This window comes from Phacochoerus africanus, chromosome 9, assembly GCF_016906955.1.
Source record: "Phacochoerus africanus isolate WHEZ1 chromosome 9, ROS_Pafr_v1, whole genome shotgun sequence".
Lineage (NCBI taxonomy): Eukaryota > Metazoa > Chordata > Mammalia > Artiodactyla > Suidae > Phacochoerus > Phacochoerus africanus.
The window spans coordinates 125,512,197-125,532,726 of NC_062552.1; the positions used below are offsets into that span (position 1 = coordinate 125,512,197).

Here is a 20,530-nt window from a genome sequence, read left to right on the forward strand (position 1 = left end):
GTCTCCTCTCCCCACAGCTGCAGGGCGGTGCTGCCCTCCCGTACCAGTACTACAGTTTTGAGTTCCACTGGAGTTATTTTTATTGTGTCTTTTTAAGCTGAAAGCAAGATTTTCTCCTAACCATGGCGCTAGAATTTTTATGTCCATCCTTAAGTTTTCTACACATGCAAGAGTGACAGCAGAGAGACCCTGGGAGAATTGAGAGTGGATGTGGTGGTGGTGACGTGTCAGGTGCAGGAGTTGAGAGCCGCAGTGCCAGGACAGATAGGGTGGCTTTTATAGCTGCCTGACCAGGCCAGGGATGCAGATAAGTCGCCACCACCCTTGGGCACTGGGCCAGCAGGCTGGTCACGCTGAAGGGGTCAGGTGTACCTGGGCCCCGTGGGTACAGCAAGACCTGGTGGGTCGGGAGGGCTCCCCCCAAGCAAACGCCCTGATCTGGCCTCACACGGCGCCTCCAACCTCCTGTGGCAGAAGCGACGTTGGTCTCATGGAAACTGCCAGAGCAGCGCTGGGCTGTCAGGTTGCTGGCATTCGTGTAGGTCAGCTGCCTTGTACAGGCAGGAGAGGAAGGAGACGGGGTGATGCCGTGCGGGTGCCCAAGGCCGGCCCACTGCTTCTCTGTTCATTTAAGGGGGCAGCGTGCCGTCCCATGTCTGCGACACTGCAGAGCGACAGCAGTGGGCCTGCCGCCTCGTGGCCCTTACTGAGCCCCAAGCCCGGCTGCGAGCTGTGCGGGGTCAGGCCTCCGCACCCCCCGGCCCCTGGCTGCCTCCCTCAGCTGCCTCCTTCCCGGCCCAGTTTTCTGCACCAGTTCTCATGCTCATGCATCTCTTCTGTGAAAAACCCAAGTTGTAAAGTTTTCAGGGACTCGCGTGAAGGGCCGACTGGGCAGAAGGCGCTTGGTGGGCCCCACGTCTCCGTGCGCCAGTGCCCCTCCTGAGCTCGAGGTGGGGATCCAGCCAGGGAGGGAAGTGAGAGGCTCTGGCCCACGCCCTGCCTGTGGGCCCCTGAGGCGCCTCGGGGTGCAGCAGGGGTTGGGCAGCTGCCGAGGCCTCGGGAGTCTTGGGAACTCCCGGAGGGTTTCTGGTGATGTGGTCTCGGGACTGCGCGGTCCTGTGAAAGCCGCTGTGCCAGGCAGCCCCACAGCAAGCCTGCAAGCAGGGAAGCTTGCGTTGGGGGGGCGGGGGGTGGGGGGGTCCTACCTTTGGGGAGTTTCTACCTCTGCCTGTTGTTCTTTTGGTTTTAAAGGCAAGACTCGTGATCTGTGCCTGAGAAACAGTTTGGCCAGCGGATTGTACATAAATAGGAGCAGGGGCGTAGTCCTGAGCTCTGGTCACCTGTTGGTCTTTTAAACACCGCCTTGTTCCAAAGCAGACGGGGAGGAATTGCTTCTCAGGATGCACACAGGAAGCGAGTATGAATGAGGAAGTTGCAGTGAATCAGGGCCGAGGTGGGGCCCAGAAGATGTGTTACATCCCGGGGGCCTGAGGCAGCCCGAGGGGCAGTGTTGTCAGCACGGGCTGTGTGGCCACGGGGTGGCGCAGGGGCCCCCTGGGGGCCTGGCTCTCCTGGCCGTGAGGACTGCAGTTTGCCCGGGGCCTCAGAGAAGGCTGCCGTGGAGATGCAGCCAGTCACGGGCGTGGGGTGTGCAGAGGGCCCAGGGCTGTCCCTCTCACCAGTGTGTCCCGGCGCCGGGAGCAGTGTGGGTCGGGCACACAGTGGGCTGTCCGCAGTGACTCCCTCAGGGGAAGCCGGCAGCCCGACACCCAGGCGCAGCCCTGAAGGTGAGGGCACAGGGGGGTAGCGTGGGGCGCCGGGCGGCCGCGTCCCGTCTGGCGAGAAGCAGGCAGGTCTGCTGGCTGGAAGGGCAGGCCTGAGCCCGTGCTCCTTGGTGATAACGTGTTCTCCTTTGTCTTCACAGAGACTAATAGACAAGTCGCGAGTAACCTGTGTCAGATGGGTTCCTGGTTCGGAAAGCCTGTTCCTAGTAGCCCATTCGAGCGGGAACATGTACTTGTATAATGTGGAGCACGCTTGTGGCACCACAGCCCCCCACTACCAGCTTCTGAAGCAGGGAGAGAGCTTTGCCGTGCACACTTGCAAGAGCAAATCCACGAGGAACCCTCTCCTTAAGTGGACGGTGGGCGAGGGGGCCCTCAACGAGTTTGCTTTCTCCCCAGATGGCAAGTTCTTGGCGTGTGTGAGCCAGGACGGCTTCCTGCGGGTGTTCAACTTTGACTCGGTGGAGCTGCACGGCACCATGAAAAGCTACTTTGGAGGCTTGCTGTGCGTGTGCTGGAGCCCCGACGGCAAGTACATTGTGACGGGCGGCGAGGACGACCTGGTGACGGTCTGGTCTTTTGGAGACCGCCGGGTGATAGCGCGGGGCCACGGGCACAAGTCCTGGGTCAGCGTGGTGGCCTTCGACCCCTACACCACGAGCGTGGAGGAGAGCGACCCTCTGGAGCTGAGTGGCAGCGACGAGGACTTCCAAGACCTCCTGCACTTCGGCCGAGACCGCGCCAACAGTACCCAGTCCCGGCCGTCCAAGCGGAACTCGACCGAGAGCCGCCCCGTCAGCGTCACCTACCGCTTCGGCTCCGTGGGCCAGGACACGCAGCTCTGCCTCTGGGACCTCACGGAGGACATCCTTTTCCCCCACCAGCCCCTCTCGAGAGCGAGGACACACACCAACGTCATGAACGCCACGAGCCCCCCCGTCGGCAGCGCCGGGAACAGCGTCTCGACGCCGGGCAGCGCGGCGCCGCCGCCCCTGCCGCGGTCCAACAGCCTCCCGCACTCGGCCGTGTCCGGCGCGGGCAGCAAGAGCAGCGTCGCCGACGGGGCCGTGGCGTCCGGGGTCAGCAAGTTCGCCACGCTCTCGCTGCACGAGCGCAAGGACAGGCACCACGAGAAAGACCACAAGCGAAACCACAGCATGGGACACATCTCCAGCAAGAGCAGCGACAAACTGAACCTCGTCACGAAAGCCAGAACGGACCCAGCCAAAACTCTGGGCACGGCCCTGTGCCCGCGGATGGAAGACGTTCCCTTGTTAGAGCCGCTCGTCTGTAAAAAGATAGCCCACGAAAGACTGACGGTATTGATTTTTCTTGAAGACTGTATAGTCACTGCTTGTCAGGAGGGATTTATTTGCACATGGGGAAGGCCTGGTAAAGTGGTAAGTTTTAACCCTTAATGCTGCACCAGATCTAGAACTTGAATAGGTAGTGATTTTTTTCTTGCGGGAGGGGCGGGGTGTACAATGACTGTGAATGACACTTCTTCTTAATGTAAATCTCAATGCATCAGAGCCATAATTTTGGATACTGCATGCCATGTAATTCCGAATCATTTGATAATTCACCTTAGAACGTTTAAAAAATATAATCAAACTAATTGCCAGCCAAGTCAGTCACCCTCCTGGGAGTATATAGCGTCCCCAGGCTAGCGCTCCTGTATTAGACGATTTCGATTTTAGGAAAATCATGACAGTGTGGGGAAACAGTGACTTTAAAAATGCTAAAATTAAAATTTCCGCTTCAACTGGAATATTTTTGCTCAAGCACTCAATTAGAATATTGTACACCTGATCAGAGCGTGTGTTCACTACGGGCGGCCATTAATTGTCATTTATAAGAAGTCCCCTTTTTTATCTTAATCATAAAATGTGTAGGGATCTACGAAATTTAACTTTAGGAACAAAGCGTTCAGCAGGGTTGATTGATATTATTTTTACATTGTCTGGCAATCCACAGAAAGAGAAGAGCCTTAATTTTTAAAACCCATTTTAGTCATTTTATGACAATTAAAATTGTTTAATAAACATCTTTTTTCAAAGAAGCAGTTTGTAGCACTTTGATTGAGATTCTGTGCACTAAATAAAATATCCACGAGCCTGGCCAGTTACCATGAACTGCGGGCTGAGGGCGCCAGCAGCGTTGGCAGAAGTGCCTCTTGACACATAAGCCAAGATCTTTTATGTCGAATGCGATTTGCTTATGTTTTTTTCCAGCAAGGGGAAGGAGGTTCTGTTTTCTTTGGGGTTCGGGAGTTCGGGGGGAGGGACTCTTGTGAGTTTTTGTGGTTTTTTGGTCAAAAGGCGCAGGACCGGAGGCCCTTCAGACTCCTCGGCCCCCAGGGTTCAGAGAACTTGCAGCTTTTCCCTGGTTTGGGTTTTGTGTTCCCGCCGGAGGGGAAGGCCAGGTGCAGGTTGCTCCTTTTCCTGTGGTCAGGTTAGTGGTGGTTCAGGAGCTGTGATCATTCCCGGGAGGCCCCGGGCCTCTGGGTCGGGGGCTCCCACCCCAAGCGCCTCCCCTGCCTGGGGTCTGTGGCTGCTGGTGTCGGGGCCTCCCTCTGCTCAGACTGGCTGCTTCCGGAGGCTTCCGCCTCCAGGGGAAACTGCTGTGTTTGACTGAGTCCTTAAGATCCTTCCTAGCTGTGGGCGGAGTTTTCTTTCCCATTCCAGTTGAGACGATGGATGAGATGGCGCTTCGAGCTGTGTATTTTATGTCAGGATGATGCGGATCTTATTATTTTGGTCACTTCGGTTTGTTTTTCTGTTGCACCCGCCTTGGCAATTAAGCATAGCCAGCCTGATCACTTACCTTGGTGTGAGTCGTAAACGCAGTTCAGCCGAGTGCCGGCCTGGAGACCTTGGCTTCTCTGCAGGGTGAGGGTGGCTGATGGAGCAGAAGCGCTGTGCTCCTCCAGCAGCCAGAGCGTGCCCACCCACCGCCCCCCCCCCCTCCCCGGGGAAGGCCGGGCCAGCTCCCCCCCCCGCCATGCCCCGCTGCACACGTGTCCACCTGCCCGTGACGCAGGTGGCCTCTGTTACCTGTGGCAGCAGTGGCAGTGTCCTTCCAGCTGCATGTCCCCCTGGGTACGCGTCACGGTCCGTGGGACTGTTGGCGTCCTGTAACCTGGAAGGTGTGGTCCTTTGTTCCTAAACGTTAACCGCCCTAGGGTGGCAAAGCCAGCCATCCGTGTGGGCTCTTTGAACTGCGGAGGCTACTAAATTGGCTGTCAGATGCAGAGGTTAGGGACCGACACGCCACGTGCAGCCGTATGTACCCACATAGTTTCAGAAATTCCGTTTCAAATGCTTCTGAGGCATTGAGTATGCAGTTTCAAAATTCAGGACTTTGTATTTGGCCTAAGCGGAAGTGGCGGATCCCAGGTAAGTAGCCTTTGGAGCAGAGCTTGTCAAGCATGACCTTTCTCAGCTCATCACACTGCTGGCAGAAGAGCCTTGGGTGTGGCCCGCGGAACTGGCGCTTGGGCGACTGCGCTCTTTCTGGTTCCTTCTGGCCGTCAGTGTCTGCTGGGGAGACTAACCCAGGGGGGTCTGGGGGTGGGAGCAGGGTAGGAGAGGCGAGAGGGGGATGGTATCGTGTCCTTAAGAAAGAAGCTCGAGGAGTTGCCCTTGTGGCTCAGCAGAAGTGAATCTGACTAGGATCCATGAGGACGCAGGTTCAATCCCTGGCCTCGCTCAGTGGGTTAAGGATCCGGCGTTGCTGTGAGCTGTGGTCACAGTGTGGCTCGAATCCTGCGTTGCTGTGGCTGTGGTGTAGGCCGGCAGCTACAGCTCCGATTCGATCCCTAGCCTGGGACTCTTCATATGCCATGGATGCGGCCCTAAAAAGACAAAAAGACAAAAAAAAAAAAAAAGGCAGCTCTGAAACGTGTTGACCAAAGCCGGTGTCCATCGCCGCCGCCGCCCCCACCCTCAGCTTTCCAATCCGTGGTCCCCGCACAGTTTGGGATTTGGGCCTTGGTCGCAGTCTCGCTCTTCCGGTTTCCACTGGGGCGTGTATCCTTGGCATCTGTCTGGGGCCCCCGTGCCGGGCGTCGGGTGCTGGGGTGGGGCTGGCTCGGCCCAGGCTGCTCGGCCCCCCTCTCCTGGCAGACAGCGCAGCCTCCAGCGGTCGTCAGGAGGGCCGGCGGAGGGCTGGGCGTCCTCCCAGACCAGGCCCGAAGGGCCCTGGGGAGGCAGGGGCCCTCGATGGCTTCTGCGTGGCGGCGCCCGCAGACGAGGGGCCGGCGGCCTCCCCTCCAGGCCGGCAGGCGCCGTGGCTGCTGCGGGTCGTCTGGGGGCGATGGGGAGTTTCGCAAAAAACTTCGAGCTTCCTCTTTGAAATGTTTCCGTTTTTCAGCTTAAACATTATTTCGAGCAAGAACATCTTTTCTAACCTAACCTCCGGAATAAAACGCCTTTGGGCAAGAAGAGGCTGTTCCTGCCGGGGGCAGCGCGACTCTGCGGCGCCCCGGACGCAGCGCTGGCGGCGGCGCAGGTGACAGCCGCGGCCGGCGCGGCCCTGCCCTGCTCGGGCTCCTCGCCGGCCTCCAGGGCGTGCCAGGCGCCCGGCCCGGCCCGGCCCGGCCCGGCCCGTGCCCCGGCCGAGCGTCTCCCCCGGGAGGCTGGAGAAGGAACCTTCGGGAACAGCGCGCCCGCGGCAGGGGGTAGGCAGCCGCTAAAAACAACCCCGAGCTCTGGGTTCTACACGGACCGGACCGGGGCGGGGGGGGTGGGTGTCTAAATTTCGCCTTTTGCGCTGAGCGACCCTTCTGGCGTTTTGGGCGAGTTCTCGGTGAGCCGAGACTGGGACGAAGCGTAAAGCAGCCTCAGGACAGACGGGACGGGCCGCGGGAAGGAGCCCGAGCTCTGGCGGCGTCGGCAGAGGCGGGGGCCCTGGGGATCGAGGCGCTGGGCGGGTCCCCTCCGCTGCCGCCCGCGCCCCGCCGGCCCGCGGCGCGGGTTCTCGGCGCCTCTGGCTTGGGAGGGGGTCGCGGACGGCTCTGCTGAGGGGGCTCCACGTGGGGGGGGGGCGCTCAGGGGGCCGGCAGCGCGGGGACGGAGCCCCTGAACCCCCGGAGGCCGCGGGTCTGGCTGTCCGAGGAAGGGCTAAGTGGAAGCAGAGCTCCCTGTGGATTTCGGGGGAAGGACCCGAGCGGGGGCCGTAGCCAGGCTGGGAGGCGTGACCCCACGCACAGGCGGCTGAGGGGCAGCGGTGGCTGCCTGTGCCCACTGTCCCGCAGCTCCCGGCGTGCCCACGCCTGGGGCTTCCTTGCTGTGTTTGTGTGTTGGCCTGATGAGTGACCAGAGCCGGCTGCCTAGGGACCTCAGCAGGGACAATTGGCCAGGCCCCCTCCTTGTCCAGAGCACACCTGTTGCGCTGGGCTGCTTGGGACTGTCACTTGTCCAGGTCGGCTCCAGGACCCCTGTGCTGGCTGCTGAGAGAGACGGTGGGGAGAGAGGAGTCCAGGGCTGACCTGGAAGAGCACCTGTACCTGTTGTTCCCTTTGAAACTCAGAGCCAAGTTCACGCCTCTGTGTAACAGCCCCTCCGGGAGAGGGACGCTGCCCCACTGGTACTGACTTTTTAGTCCTTGCTGCATCTGTTCCATGAATCTTGTCACGGTTCCATCGCTGTCTCTCAGTTTTAAAATGTAAAAGCGAATTTTTTTCTGCATTTTTAATTTCTGTACACCTAAGTTTATTAAAGGTTACTCTGTTAGGTGCCACTGTATAAAACTGTGTGAGTATCTCCCTTTAGTGAAAACCAAAATTCATGTATATTTTCTTTTCTACATTTTCATCTAATTTCTTGAAAACTTGAATAAATTTCGTTAAGAGCCTTCCTCACAGGAAATGTTGGTAAATTAAGTTTGTAACTGTTGCAATAATTAATGAAGCTTTAATATCAGTATTGTTGCTTTATAATTTTAAGAAAATCATGTTTGTTTCACTGCCTTGGTTTTTAGCTGTTCCCTTGTCACTGTCACAGCTAGAGACTCCGTACTTGATACGTACTTGATATTCTGAAGAACCGAGAGGTTGTCCTCTGTATAATGACATTAAATAAACGTCTGAATGAACTGTAAACGTAGATAATTTCCATAGTCATTTTCACACCTAAGCTTTAAAAAAACTCAGTGAGCCAAAAAGGAAAAGCTTTTAAATGCTGTAAAGTGAAGGGCTTTGTTAATGTTTATAGACCAAAGAGCCCTGGGCCTTGCTGGCTCTTAGGGGCGTCTCTTCATCAGGAACTTGCTAAATGCAGTGCGTGTTCGGAGCAGGACCGCAGGCACTGTTTTGTGCGACCTTCGTCTGAGCCGGGTCCAGGGTGGGGAAGGCAGGCCTGGGCTCTGCAGCCGAGCTGCTGAAGGTTTCGTTGCGTCCTGCCTCCCACCCCAGGCTCTCAGGCTCCAGTAAGCAGGGCAGTGGGAGGCCGTCCCCTAGAGATGGGCTCTGTCCCCCTGCGGACTGTGCTGAAGGCAGGGATCCCAGGCCTAGGCCTGCGCCTCCCCCTCCCCGAGCCGCGGGGAGCTGCCCCAGGCCCCGCCCCAGTAACTCCCTCCCGATGCTGCTCGAGCAGGGACACGGGGCCTGCTGGCTGCCCTCCCCTCCGTGACGGTGCTGTCCCTGCACCCCAGCGCCGTGGCGCTCTCCCCGACTCAGCTGCCGAAGCAGAAAGATTGCCTGACTTGCACCCTCTGAGTGGCCGGCTCGGACCTCACGGCTACTATGGAAGCTGTGACTTGTCCTTAGCGCTTGAGCAGACACTGAGCCCCCGACACTGGGCTGACAGCACGTTGAGACAGACAGACACAGACACAGACACACACCACTTTGATCTTTTAAAAATACCTCGTTCGTAACCTTGACATTAAGTTCCTTCTTCCACGTGAGGCTGCCTGCCGAGGTGATTCTGGACGAGCGGGTCTCTGGGTGCTCTAGGGCAGCAGATCTAGAGGTACGCGGCCCACCCCCAGGCCTCTGGCCCAGCCTTCACGGGAGCTGGCATGGCTGAGAGCCTCCTTGAAGGGACCCCCCACCCCCACCCCCGCCCCATGGAGCAGAGAGGGTTTCAGGGCCACAGTGGGTCACCTAGGAGTGGGGCTGGGTGGGGGCTGAAGGCAACACGAGGGACTCTCTTCCCAGTTAAGGGCTTGGTTCTTTTTGTCCTTCTGTCACTTTTTTAGAGCCGCACGCACCACGTATGGAGGTTCCCTGGCTGGGGGTCCAATTGGAGCTACAGCTGCCGGCCTACACCACAGTCACCATAATGCTGGATCCTTAACCCAGTGAGCAAGGCCAGGGATCGAACCTGCATCCTCATGGATGCTAGTCGGGGTCATTAACCACTGAGCCACGATGGGAACTCCAAGGACTCGGCTCTCACAGGAACCCCAAACCCCTTAACTGGTTGTGCGTTAAGAAACCCTTTTTCCCAGGATCGCTTTCTCTGGTTGAGTGGCCTCTCTGGGGAAATGTCCCATTAGTGTGCCCTGTCGTTGGGGAGGTCAAGGCTGGCAAAGGGGCAGCTGCCCAGTGGTGCCAAGTCCCAGGCCACTGTGAACAGTGGGCCCAGGGCAGGGCGGGGTCTGGATGCTCAGGGAGTGGCACAGAGGATGCGCCAGGGGAGCGGGCACCCTCCCCCTGCAGCCCTGCAGCCCTGCACCCCTAACCCAGGGATTCTGGCCTCCCGTGCCTTAGAATCTGTCCGGCTTCTCTCGCTTCTCTTCTGCATCAGCCTGGGTGGCATGTGGATGGGTTAGGAAAATGTACCCACAGCTAGAAACGGCCCTGGAGCAAGCGAGCCTGGCGCCATCCCCATCCTTCTCTTTACAAAGACTCACCCCGCAGTCTCGGAGCGAGGGGAGGTAGTTCGGGGAGCTCCTGGCAGGCTGCCCAGAACCAGAGCCTCAAGGGTTAAGTGCTCTGCGGGGTGCGAGCCCCCCCCACCAGGCAAGGCCGAGCCCTGACCTCCTGAGCTCCAATTCTCAGCCGAGCCTGCCCCGGGGTGGGGGGGGGTGCTTTGAGCGGTGCCCAGGGGACCCGGTGATTCACAGGCAGCCCATCCCACAGCGGCCCGCCCGAGGTTCGGTTCTGCGGTCTCGGCCATTCCGGGAGAGGCCCGCCGTGGCCCAGTGGGACTCCAGGATGCGGCCTTTCTCGGGCATGGGCTGCTCTGACTCTCAGGGTCGTTTCTCGCTGTCGGGTCCACGATCTGGGCAGCGCCTGTGAACAAAGATGTATCCCTTTGTTGTAAATTGTTTTTCAACTAAATATTTTTTCTATACATTCTTCGGGAACAAAGATCTAACTCTGTTAGCTTAGTCTTAAAAATCACAATCAGACCCACGCTAAGAGCCGGAGTGTTTTCTCAGTTTTCCTGTGAAATCTTTAGCGGGAATACAGGGGCAGCTCTGCTGAGAACAGAACCGCTCATTCATGTCAGAGTCAAGGGCTGCGACTAGTCCTCTAAGAGGGGTCCTTCCTGGGGTGCTAACAGGCCACTGTGCCATCCTGGCTGGAGTGACATTTCTAAAGCCCCTACCTGCCAGCTGTCCGTGTCGGGTGGGCCGACCAGCTGCTGCCACGCTGCCCAGACAGCTGGAGAGCAGCGAGGTCGCCCGGGGCCAGGAGAGGCTCCAGGAGGCCAGGAGGCAGCAGCCGCTCAGGGACCCCCGCCCCGCGCTGAAAGACGCCCGAGCTGTGTTCTCAGGTGAACGTGCCTGCCTTCCCCTTCAGTGTGTCTGGAGCCTTCGATGGAGGCCTGTGTGTTTTCATCTTTTTCCTCATCACCCAGTTGCCTTTAAACTAAAGCACAGACTTATAGAAATAAAAGTTATTTTTCACATTTAATTTTTCGGTTTTTTGTTTGTTTTTTTCCCACACCTGTGGCATGTGGAAGTTTCCAGGCCAGGGAGCAAAACCACCACGGCAGCGACCCGAGCCGCTGCAGTGACAACGCCGAAGCCCTAACCTGCTGAGCCACCAGGGACCTCCACATATAATTTTTCCTTTTTTTTTTTTTTTTTTTTTTGCTTTTTAGGGCTGCACCAACAGCATATGGAGGTTCCCAGGCTAGGGGTCTAATTGGAGCTGTAGCCACCGGCCTACACCATAGCCACAGCCACGCCAGATCCGAGCCACATGTGCAACCTACACCACAGCTGACGGCAACGCCAGATCCTTAACCCACTGAGCCAGGCCAGGGATCAAACCTGCGCCCTCATGGATCCTAGCTGGGTTCATTAACTGACAAGCCACGACGGGAATGCCTAACTTTCTTCTAACTTTCTTCTGACCGGCGCTGTTTCCCCCGAGGCCTCCACTGTCCCTTCTGTCCAGCAGGACAGTTCCACCTCTAGGAAGTGGATACAGGGCAGGCCTCCCTCCCCAACCGAGCACGGCCGGAGGGACTCCTGGCCTGAGGCCCATTCCCTGCCCCGCCGGGAGCCTGGTCCGGGGCTGCCCTCTCCTCGCCGGGGCGGACCCTCAGAGGCCTCACCGAGTCCACGTGGCTTGGACGCCTTAGACCCTGGCGAGGTTACCTGATGTGAAGGCGGCTCCCGAGTTAAAGAGAGGCTTCCTCCCTCCACGATGTCCGGCTGGACAGGAGCCAGGCCGCGGCCTCCCTGCAGCTCTGCGGGCGCGGGGGCGGGGGTCTGGGCAGTGCTCCCCACCTGGCTGAGGTCGTAAATCCGTCGTCCTCCCTCTCCGGGCGGGGCCGAGGTAGGCACAGTGTCCAAAAGCGCTCCCCGTCCCCAGGCTGAGCCGCCGGAGCTCGGCTTCCTCCGCTCGCCGCCCCCCCCCCCGCCCCCTGCTGTGGGGTTGGAGTGAGAAGCGGCCTCTCCTGCTTCCATCACCCGGGGCTGGGCTCCTTCCCGGGTCGCTCTGAGAGGTTCCCTTGTTCTTTGCCTCCGAGATCTTGCCTAGAGTGACAGACAGATTTCAGGTTCACGGAGAGAAACTGAGAGGAAATGACTGGGAGCAGGACCGCGTGCTTCCCAGCTTCCCTCCAGCAAGGCGCGGGCAGAGCTGAAGGTCACGTTCAGACTGTCCCCTCATCGGTGCGCGCCCAGATCCAGGATGTGAAAACACAGCCATGTTTGCTTAAAGGCTTGTCCTGTGTGAGGCGTGGCGTGTTTCAGGATCACGTGAGGACATCTGGGTTCACAGAACTGGAAACCTGGGGCTTCGGTGCTGCAGTACTGTAACCTGAAAATTCTTCTTAATAAATGAATGCCAAACTGCGGGGACCACATGCATCACAGGAAATGCAGAGAAATCTAAGTGCCCCTTGCTGTGTCAGACGGGCAGCTCTTCAGGTGTATCCAAGCCCGAAGCTCACGCCTGTACTGCGAGAAATCCAGCAGAGCTCCCGCCCCTGGCGGGAGCCACCCCAAAGGGGCAGATGCCGGCTCTTCCTGCGGCAGAGTGCCCGCAGCCGAGTGGCAGGGCTGGGCTCTGCCCTGAGCCCACTGCCCCCACGAGCTGGATCCTCCTTTTGCTCCCTGCTGGGCCCTGGATGCTGGCACTAAAGCCAGGGGGCCTTCACCACACCACCCCTCAGAGAAAGCAAAGGAAATGCCTTGGACTCTGTCCTTGGGGACCCACCCCGGCTCTGGGGGGGTGGGGTGAGCTGGCCTGTGGGGACCCCTCTGTGCCCTGAGTGCCGCCCTTGGGGAGGACAGCCAACAGCCCCCGGGCGGTGCCCCCTGCCCCTGGGTCAGGGGTGTTCCAAAACCCCTGGCCCTGGCTGGCCCCGCGGCCGAGCTCAGTGGATGCCGATGAGTCAGGAGGGAATGGATGGAGGGGGAGGGTTTCTTAAAACCCCGGCTTCCAAACCGACAGGAACCTAAGTGTGACCGTGCGACCCTGCCGGAACAGGATGAGTGGCTGGGACTCTCCTCGTTGCCCCGTGTTTTGCTGGATTAATGTAAACTGCTTTGTTTGCAGGGTTTGTTGTCATCCCAAAACCAGGCCAGTTCTCCAGGCGGAACTGCAGTGTAGCGACCCTCCTGCTGCTCGGAAATTCTCACCCGGACGGGGTCTCGAGGGAGCGACGATGGCGGAGCCAAGAGCGGCACTTGGGCGCAGGACGGACGTCGGGCGCTGGCAGAGCCGACGTCGCCGGAGCAGCAAGAGGCGGGTGGGGCAGGGCCCTCCAGGCGCGCAGCCGGACACCGCTCACCCAAAGACGTTGTTTCCATTTCCAAACCACTTTTTTTGGGCTGCAGTAAAAAATAAGAAATGAGATTTTCTTGCTTTTTACTCTAAAATTCCATGTAATTAAAATCTCACATCTAATATATATAATACATACACATACACACATAGCGTAAAAGAGAATGTTTCTTGGACCAGACGTCCCCTTGGCTGCGGCTGTTAGTCTCTTGCTGCACTGATGTTACGACCTTAGGTGGTCAGCGGGCACCTGGAATGCACTCATGAAGGAAGTTGTTAACTTTCTGGCATAAATACGTGATTCAGGAAGACAGATGCTGCAATCATAGATTTTTTTAAAAAAATTATTTGCACTTAAAATAATTTAATGCTGTTAAAAATTATTTTGAATATGGGTGTGGTGGACCTCCAAGGTGTGGTGTGGAGATGCCCTTTTTAATCTGTTAACATTTATTTTAATACTAGTTTGTTCCAATGCAATCAACTGTATTATATGTATAAATGCTGTGATCCTGCAGTTGGGGAAATGGTCACTTCAGTAGTAATTTTCATAATCTAAGAGTGGTATTTCTAATTCCCGAAAATATATTAATATTAAAACTATCTTGAATATACTGTTTGTTCATCTTCCGTTAAATTGGCTCAATTTTTTTTTTTTCTGCTTTTTAGGGCCGCACCCGGTGCACATGGAAGTTCCCAGGCTAGGGGTCGAATCAGAGATAGAGCTGCCAGCCTACACCACAGCCACAGCAACTCGGGGTCCGAGCTGCGTCTGTGACCTACACCACACATCATGGCAACACTAGATTCTTAACTCACTGAGTGAGGTCAAGGATCGAACCTGCAACCTCATGGTTCCTAGTCAGATTTGTTTCCACTGAGCCACAAAGTTTAACATACTTTTTTTTTTTTTGGTCTTTTCAGGGCCTCGCCCATGGTATATGGAGGTTCCCAGGCTAGGGGTTTAATCAGAGCTATAGCCGCCAGCCTACACCAAAGCCACAGCAATGCCAGATCCAAGCCACGCCTGCAACCTACACCACAGCTCATGGCAACGCTGGATCTTTAACCCACTGAGCGATGCCAGGGATCGAACCCACAACTTCATGGTTCCTAGTCGGATACGTTAACTACTGAGCCACTACAGGAACTCCATAATGTACTTTTTTGTTGAAATAAATATGCCCACCTTGCACAGGCCCAGCAGTCACGGTCTGATGTAAGACAGGCTGCTCAAGAACACGGCTCATCTGGAGAGTTCTCGGGTTTTCTTGCCCCTTCTCGCAGACGCCCCGTCTCTGGCCTGGTGGGCAGAGGCACACGTACACCAGCCGCAGTTCCGGCGCGCCAGGTTTTCGAAGCTTGCAGCCCGCCGGTCCATGTCTGTCATTGCGAGCCTAGGAGTGCACATTACTCTGTATGGTGAGTATCGAACACCGTGCAGAGTGACGTTAACGACACGGGGAAAAGCTGAGGATGTTACGTGGGAGTTTACTCGGTTGAAACCAGCTGCTGAGCGAGCTGAGCTCAGATCAGGCCCCTCCTACTGGTAGATGCTACAGGTTACTAGAACCCTGGCGACGTGTAGCCGCCCAACAGAGGAACTTCTCTCCGTTCAAAAAAGTCATACAAAGGAGTTCCCTGGTGGCCTAGCGGTTAAGTTCCTGGCCCAGGAACTTCTGCAGTGCCACTGGGGCAGCCAAAAAATAACCCCCCCAAAGTAATATACAGTCAAACCCTTTGAAGGCCTTTTTATCAGTGAGACTCTAAACCTTAAAGCATCACCTAAAACACATTTCTGAGTGATCCCATTCAACTGCGGGCATGGCCAAGTGAGTTTAGGCTAGAAAAGATTACACGCCCATTTTCATCATCTATGTGAACGCAGCGCAGCAACGGGATAATGTTACCGTTTCAAAAAAGCTCTTGTGGCCCTGGTCTTGGCTTCCTTCTCAGAGCCCAGGGGCATCCCTGCCCCACGCCCAGCCCCGACCGCTGGCCCAGGCTGCTCCAGCAGGAGCTCCCGCCACCAGCCTGGCCTCCATCAGAGCACGTGGGAGCCTGCAGGGGAGGTGAAGACCGCCCCTCACCAAGATACCCCCCCATTTTAAGTGAAAGAATCGGAACTTAGGTATCATACACGTGCAGAATAGCCTTGCTACTAAAACATCGGCACATTTTTGGGAGTTCCTGTCGTGGCGCAGCAGAAACGAATCTGACTAGTAACCATGGGGACGCAGGTTCGATCCCTGGTCTTGCACAGTTGGTTAAGGATCTGCCATGGCTGTGGCTGTGGTGTCGGCCGGCAGCTACAGCTCCGATTCGACCCCTCGCCTGGGAAGCTCCATGTGCTGCGGGTGTGGCCGAGGAAGAAAAAGCATTGCATTTGAGATAGTTAGCATTTGGTGTTTGTTCTCTTGGTCACAGCGCTGGTCTCTAAGTGCTTCCAAGACGACTTACAGGGGAGCCATGCGTGTTTCTGGAGATCAGAAGGGGCCGCCTCAGAAACTCGAGTCCAGGATTCTGGCTCACGTGACCCTCCCGTGGACTAGTAGGAAGTGACAGTGGGGACCTGGCTGGCACCAGGACAGCAGTGTGGAGGTCCATGGGCCCCGAGACGGTCGCTGCGCGGGGTGGCCAGTCCTGCCCTGCCCACTGTGTGTCGCCCCGCATCCAGCTCTGCTGTGCCGTCTGCTGTCGCCGCCTCCGTGTGAGGAATGGCTCTTTATTTGGGGGGCTCGGTTCCTAACTGGCCCCTGGCCGCGTGGTCCAAGATGACGTCCCAAATCAGCCAGCCTGAAACTGTCCCCACGCAGCAGGTGGCACTGGGCCCAGGGCGGCCCCCACCTCCAGAAGCCGCGGAAGGAGGCGGGCTCTGCTCCCCGCACCCTTTGTGCCCGAGCTCCCTCCCTGTCTCACGCTTCCCCACGCAGGCTTCCCGCGTGGGGCACGGGGTGGGCCCGAGGGAAGCCAAGAGGAGGCGGCCACCCCGCGTGGACTGGCTCAGCCTGGACCCTGCAGCCAGCTTGCTGGCCGACCCTCCCCGCCGGGGCCGTCGGCTTTTCCTCCCCTGTGGGCAGGCCGAGCAGCACCGCAGCTGCCAGTTGGGATCCCCTCTGCCCAAGCCCCCTCCCGCCTCGTCTCAGCGTGGGAGCTGTCCGTGCTGGATGTCCCCTCTCTGGCACAAGCTGGGCCCTGGGCTAGGAGGACACGCTGGGGTGGTGGAGGAGGAGCTGGGAGACCGCGCGCGGCCCGCTTCCTCCTGAGGCTCTGTGGGGGCGCGTCCAGGGCCGCGGGGGCCATCCAACAGCTCAACCCGGAGCCTGGCTCACAATCCTCCGGCTTGTGCTGGGCGGAGACCCCGCCAGGGCTCCAGGCAGCAGGGCCCGGCAGCCTCCTGTGCTTCAGCCCCTGCCTGCCCGTTGCTGTCGGGCTGCACGGCATCAGCTCCCCGCCAGGAGCAGGCAGTGTGGACACAGGACGCCCCCAGGTGCCAATGGGACCTTGGACTTGACCTGCCGAAGCTGAGGTGCCAGCCCCCTCCTGGGGCAGGAGGACCTGCCAAGGGCCGCCCCAGAGAGCACCCGGCCCGCACCGGCTGTGGGGAGGGACGAGTTTGCTCTCTCAAAATGGAACACGGAGAATCTTCGAAGCCGTTGATATATTTAAAGGAGGGACCATCTCCCCAACCCTCCCTAGGTGGCCTGCACTTGGAGCCTGCCCTCGAGGACGGCCGGCCGCCACGCACGCCCTGCCCCCGCCCCAGCCCCCTCTGTGCGGGGGACGCTCTCAGTGTACCCCGCTGGGGGCTCCTGGGCGCCCTTCCTGCCCTGATGCCTCGTCCTCACACGGCTGCGATGGCTCTAAAAGGAAGTGCTTCCCCACCCTCCCTGTCAGTCTGGCCTTCAGACGGCTCCGGGGCCCCAGGCGGTCCCACCCACGGGTCCCCCGCCCCTGCCACTGGAACCGCTGGCTGCACCCGAGGCCACGCCCACCTCCCCAGCCCCGCTTGGGACGTGGCCCCCGTTACAGCCCCCCAGAAGGGCTGGGGTCACTGGAGGGCATCACCCATCTGTCTTAAAGATGGAATAAGACTAAAGACTAACCTGGGAAATCTGTTTTTTACCGCTGGAAGTTTGAGGAGATGAGAAAAAGAAGGAACACTAACCACGAGGCGACAGACCAAGACAAAAAGGCGCTTTCACGGGGTCTCCTCTGCCCAGTGGCCTAGCCCAGCCGTGCCCGGTGCCACCGTCTCTGGGCCTCGTCCGCCCCCACGGGGAAACAGGTTCTTCCCGTGCCTTGTGCCCAACCCCCTGCTGGCCGCCCACAAACGGAGCCGGGTGCCCCAGGGCTGGCATGAGTGCCCTCTACCCACGGGACAGAGCCGGATCTCGACACCAACACGTGACCTGCCCTGGGCCAGGGGGCACCAAGTGCTGGAGGGCAGGCCCGCTTCCTCCCACGGCAGAGTTGCACCAAAGCCTTTCCAACAAAATCAGTCCCTGACGGGCTCAAACGGGAGGAACGGACAGTGGGCAAAGGGAGAAGCAGCAACGAGAGCTCATCCTTTCATGTGCGTCAGGGGCTCCAATTCCAGCCTGCGAGCCACACACGCCACGACGCTCTTGGTGACGTCGTACCACGAGGCGAAACGTGCGGAGCCCTTGGTGACACCAAGCCTAAACGATACGTAAGTGTAATTTCTCTGTTCTGATTCACATAAAAAATTACAAAACATTTGCTGCCCCAAATTCCTATGTTACAAAAATAAAAGCAAAGCCTGGGAGGCACCGGTTTACACGTGTGTCAGGCTGGCACACACAGCACAGCTGCCTTCGGAGGCTCCAGGCCGACGGGGCAGCTGTGCGGGGCCTCCCGGAGCCGTCAGGCTGCCAGGCCGGGCTGCACCCGGGCTGCGAGCATTGGGCCGCGGGGGCTGCTCAGTAGCCGCCGTCTCTCCGTCCTATCGTGGGCAGCCGGCACTGCTTCAGGTTCGGCTTGACGGCCTTCTGCGCGGCTGTCTGTTAAAGCAAGGGACGCTCAGTGTGGGCCAGGATGGGCGTGAGCCGGCGCCGGGACGGCCAGGAGACACCCACCTTCTGGCTCGCGCCCATGAACTTCGGGGGTCTCGGCACCGGGACCTTCCCGTCGGCTCCCGGGGCAAACACGGACTGCAGCGCGGGGCTGGCGTAAGACGACAGCGTGGTCCCCCCCGAAAGCTGGAGTCTGGGCAGCTCCACCAGGCAGGCGGGCCCCTGTCTCCAGGGGCGGCCCTCCTCTGGCCGCAGGGGCTGTTTCTTCAAACAAAGCACAGGTCGGTTCCCCTCCGTGGGAATCGGGAACACCCAAAGGGGCTCTTCCTATGGCGCTGCCCGTGAGGGTGACATGCAGCCCCAGACCGCACACCGTGGCCCAGCCACCCAAGGCAAGGCTGGGCCCGGGGCCTGGGCTGACCGCGGGGGAGGCTGCGCTGTGACAGGCGCCTCCAAGGGCCAGGGCCATGGCGATGCCTCCCGCTCAGACGCCCTGAGGTCGGCCAAAGCGGCTTTTGTGTGGCTAGTGAGCCACCTTTAGTAGCTGAAAACTCTGTGCAATTCATACAGGGCCACCATTTTACTGAAAGCCACCTCGCCACTCGTCAGGGCCACCACTTTGCCAAAAAAGCCACCTCGCCACTCGTCAAGGCCACTTTACTGAAAAAGCCACCTCGCCACTCGTTTACATTTGGTCCACGGCGCCACAAGCGTGGGCAGCTGTGATGGAGACTGAATGGCCTGCAAAGCCCAACGCCTTCAGTGGCCCTTGCGGACAGCATGGGCCTCGGCCCTGCCTGCAGGGGGCGCCCTTGGTAGATGCCGGCAGGAGACGGGCGGCCCATCAGGGCCCACGCCTGGGGGCAAGATGAGGGGGGCTCAGGCCAGGGGCAGGGGTGGGTCTACCCACGGTCTGGGCCCTGAGAGGAAGCTGCCTCCACCCTCCCTGGGACGGGAGGCACGGGGAGAAAGGCCGCTTTGCGGGGAGAAACTGGGGGATGGGTTGGAACAAGGCTGCCTTTTGGACGCTGATGTGTGGCTTCAAGCAGGTGGCTGGACACAGGAGTGTCCATTTCTGGAAAGCAGCCCGGCTGCAGGTGTATCTGCAGCTCCTGGCAGAGGGTGACGCGGAGCGATGCCGGCCGAGTGAGAAACGGCCGCAGGGCACAGGTACGTGGGGACTGAGCCAGCGGGGGCCGCGCCGGGGGTCTGAAAAGGAGGAGGGGCCTGGCGCCAAGACAAAGCCACGAGACAGCCTCTGTGACAGACAGCGTGCCCCCCGGGGCCTGCTGCTCCCACGGGGGCTCAGTGGCCACGTGGGGGTGATCACCTGGGCCAGTGATGGCGTCCCCGTGCCCCTGCTAAGATCGGTCTGAGGGCGCGACGGGCAGGTCTGCAGAGCGCTGTGGGTGGACGGACTCCAGCCCGGATGCCAGGAACCTCGGCCAGGGCAGTGCAAAGGATGGGGCCCATTAGCTGGCTGCCTGCACCCAGCCCCCTGGCTCACTCGGTACCTGCTTCCTGCCCGCCGTGGACATCTGCCAGGTTTGCTTGAGGAGCTCGGGGGCCACAGGACGCTCTGGAAAGCAGGCCGTGACTCTCCTCCCGTGGCTGGCCTGCTTCTCAGCTGCCCTACAGGGAAGGAAGAGAGAAGGGGGTGCCTCTCCTGAGAGCCTGCCTAGCACAGGCCTCGTCTGCCTGCCCGTCTCCAACCTGCCTGGCCCGCCTTGCCGCCACGCCCTCGCATCCTCACGCACCATCACCAGTGCTCTCCCTTTTCTGTGTCGGCCTAGCAGTCTCTGGGCGGCCAGCAGACAGGGCTCTGTGAGCCGCATGCCCCAACCCCGCCCAAAGTCACCCCCGCGTCACCCCTGTAGTGGTGCTGGCAGGGGTGGAAGCAGAAGACCTCAAGGCAGATACTTCACTGCCAGGCACCACCCATCAAGCTGACCAACTTGCGGCAAGTTCCGCCCATTGACTGGCTGTGTGCCACCCCACTCCCAGCCACGCTGCCCCAGAGCTGGCCTTCCAGCTGGCCAGGAAGCCGCTGACAGCCTCCTCTGGGGAGGGTACACCAGAGAGGAGCGGGCACGTTCCCAGAAGCCCCTGGGCCACCGTGTGCCCAGGATCCTGTGAGCCAGCCCCCAGGCCCAGGGGGATGCCAGCGTGCCTACCTCTGCTCTCGGAAGTAGGGATGCTGCAGGGCCTGGTGGGCAGTGACCCTGTCATCGGGGTCATAGGCCACCATTGCGCGCAGGAGCGAGAGGCACTGCGGGGACAGACTGGCCGTTGGCACAGGGATTCCTGACCCCTTTGTAAAAGGAAAGTCAAAACTCACAGCTCTTGACCTGCAGCAAAAGCCCAATGATGACAAAGGGTCCTGCGTCATTTAGAGCACGCGGCCGGTCCAGCCTCACAGCTCTATAGGGACTTGCACGGAAGCTAACAGCTTATGGCCTAAAACGGGGGGCATGAGATCCAGCAGTTGTCCAAACCCACAGAACACAAGTGCG

The 20,530-nt window shown here is 59.2% G+C and overlaps 2 protein-coding genes and 1 long non-coding RNA gene across 14 annotated transcripts in view; 1 reads left to right on the forward strand and 2 right to left on the reverse strand.

Moving 5' to 3' along the window:
• WDR20 (WD repeat domain 20) overlaps positions 1 to 13,596 on the forward strand; it is a 66,139-nt gene extending 52,543 nt beyond the window's left edge. For 5 of the 7 annotated variants that reach the window (XM_047796732.1, XM_047796725.1, XM_047796724.1 and 2 more), the window contains 2 exons: positions 1,925 to 3,184; positions 12,754 to 13,596. In XM_047796732.1, the coding sequence (XP_047652688.1) occupies positions 1,925 to 3,184; positions 12,754 to 12,807 (1,314 nt within the window). In that variant the 3' untranslated portion in view covers positions 12,808 to 13,596. Of the gene's footprint in view, positions 1 to 1,924; positions 3,850 to 12,753 lie in introns of those variants that run through there. The other 2 variants (XM_047796731.1, XM_047796730.1) reach the window with 2 other exon arrangements.
• LOC125136095 (uncharacterized) lies at positions 3,843 to 5,466 on the reverse strand. Its single transcript, XR_007137112.1, has 3 exons — positions 4,841 to 5,466; positions 4,611 to 4,668; positions 3,843 to 4,501 (listed from the first exon to the last, which is right to left on the reverse strand). It is a non-coding gene; the product is annotated as an uncharacterized LOC125136095 (long non-coding RNA).
• The window catches only part of MOK (MOK protein kinase), a 54,892-nt gene continuing 47,207 nt past the window's right edge, over positions 12,846 to 20,530 (reverse strand). For 2 of the 6 annotated variants that reach the window (XR_007137108.1, XR_007137110.1), the window contains exons 9-14: positions 20,192 to 20,365; positions 19,532 to 19,649; positions 18,081 to 18,281; positions 14,171 to 14,378; positions 13,127 to 13,298; positions 12,846 to 13,028 (exon numbers count right to left, since the gene is read on the reverse strand). Coding sequence is in view for 2 of the 6 variants with exons in the window: in XM_047796734.1 (XP_047652690.1) it covers positions 17,925 to 18,005; positions 18,081 to 18,281; positions 19,532 to 19,649; positions 20,192 to 20,365 (574 nt within the window). In the remaining 4 variants the exon portion in view is untranslated. Of the gene's footprint in view, positions 13,029 to 13,120; positions 13,299 to 14,170; positions 14,379 to 17,675; positions 18,006 to 18,080; positions 18,282 to 19,531; positions 19,650 to 20,191; positions 20,366 to 20,530 lie in introns of those variants that run through there. The other 4 variants (XM_047796734.1, XM_047796733.1, XR_007137111.1 and 1 more) reach the window with 3 other exon arrangements.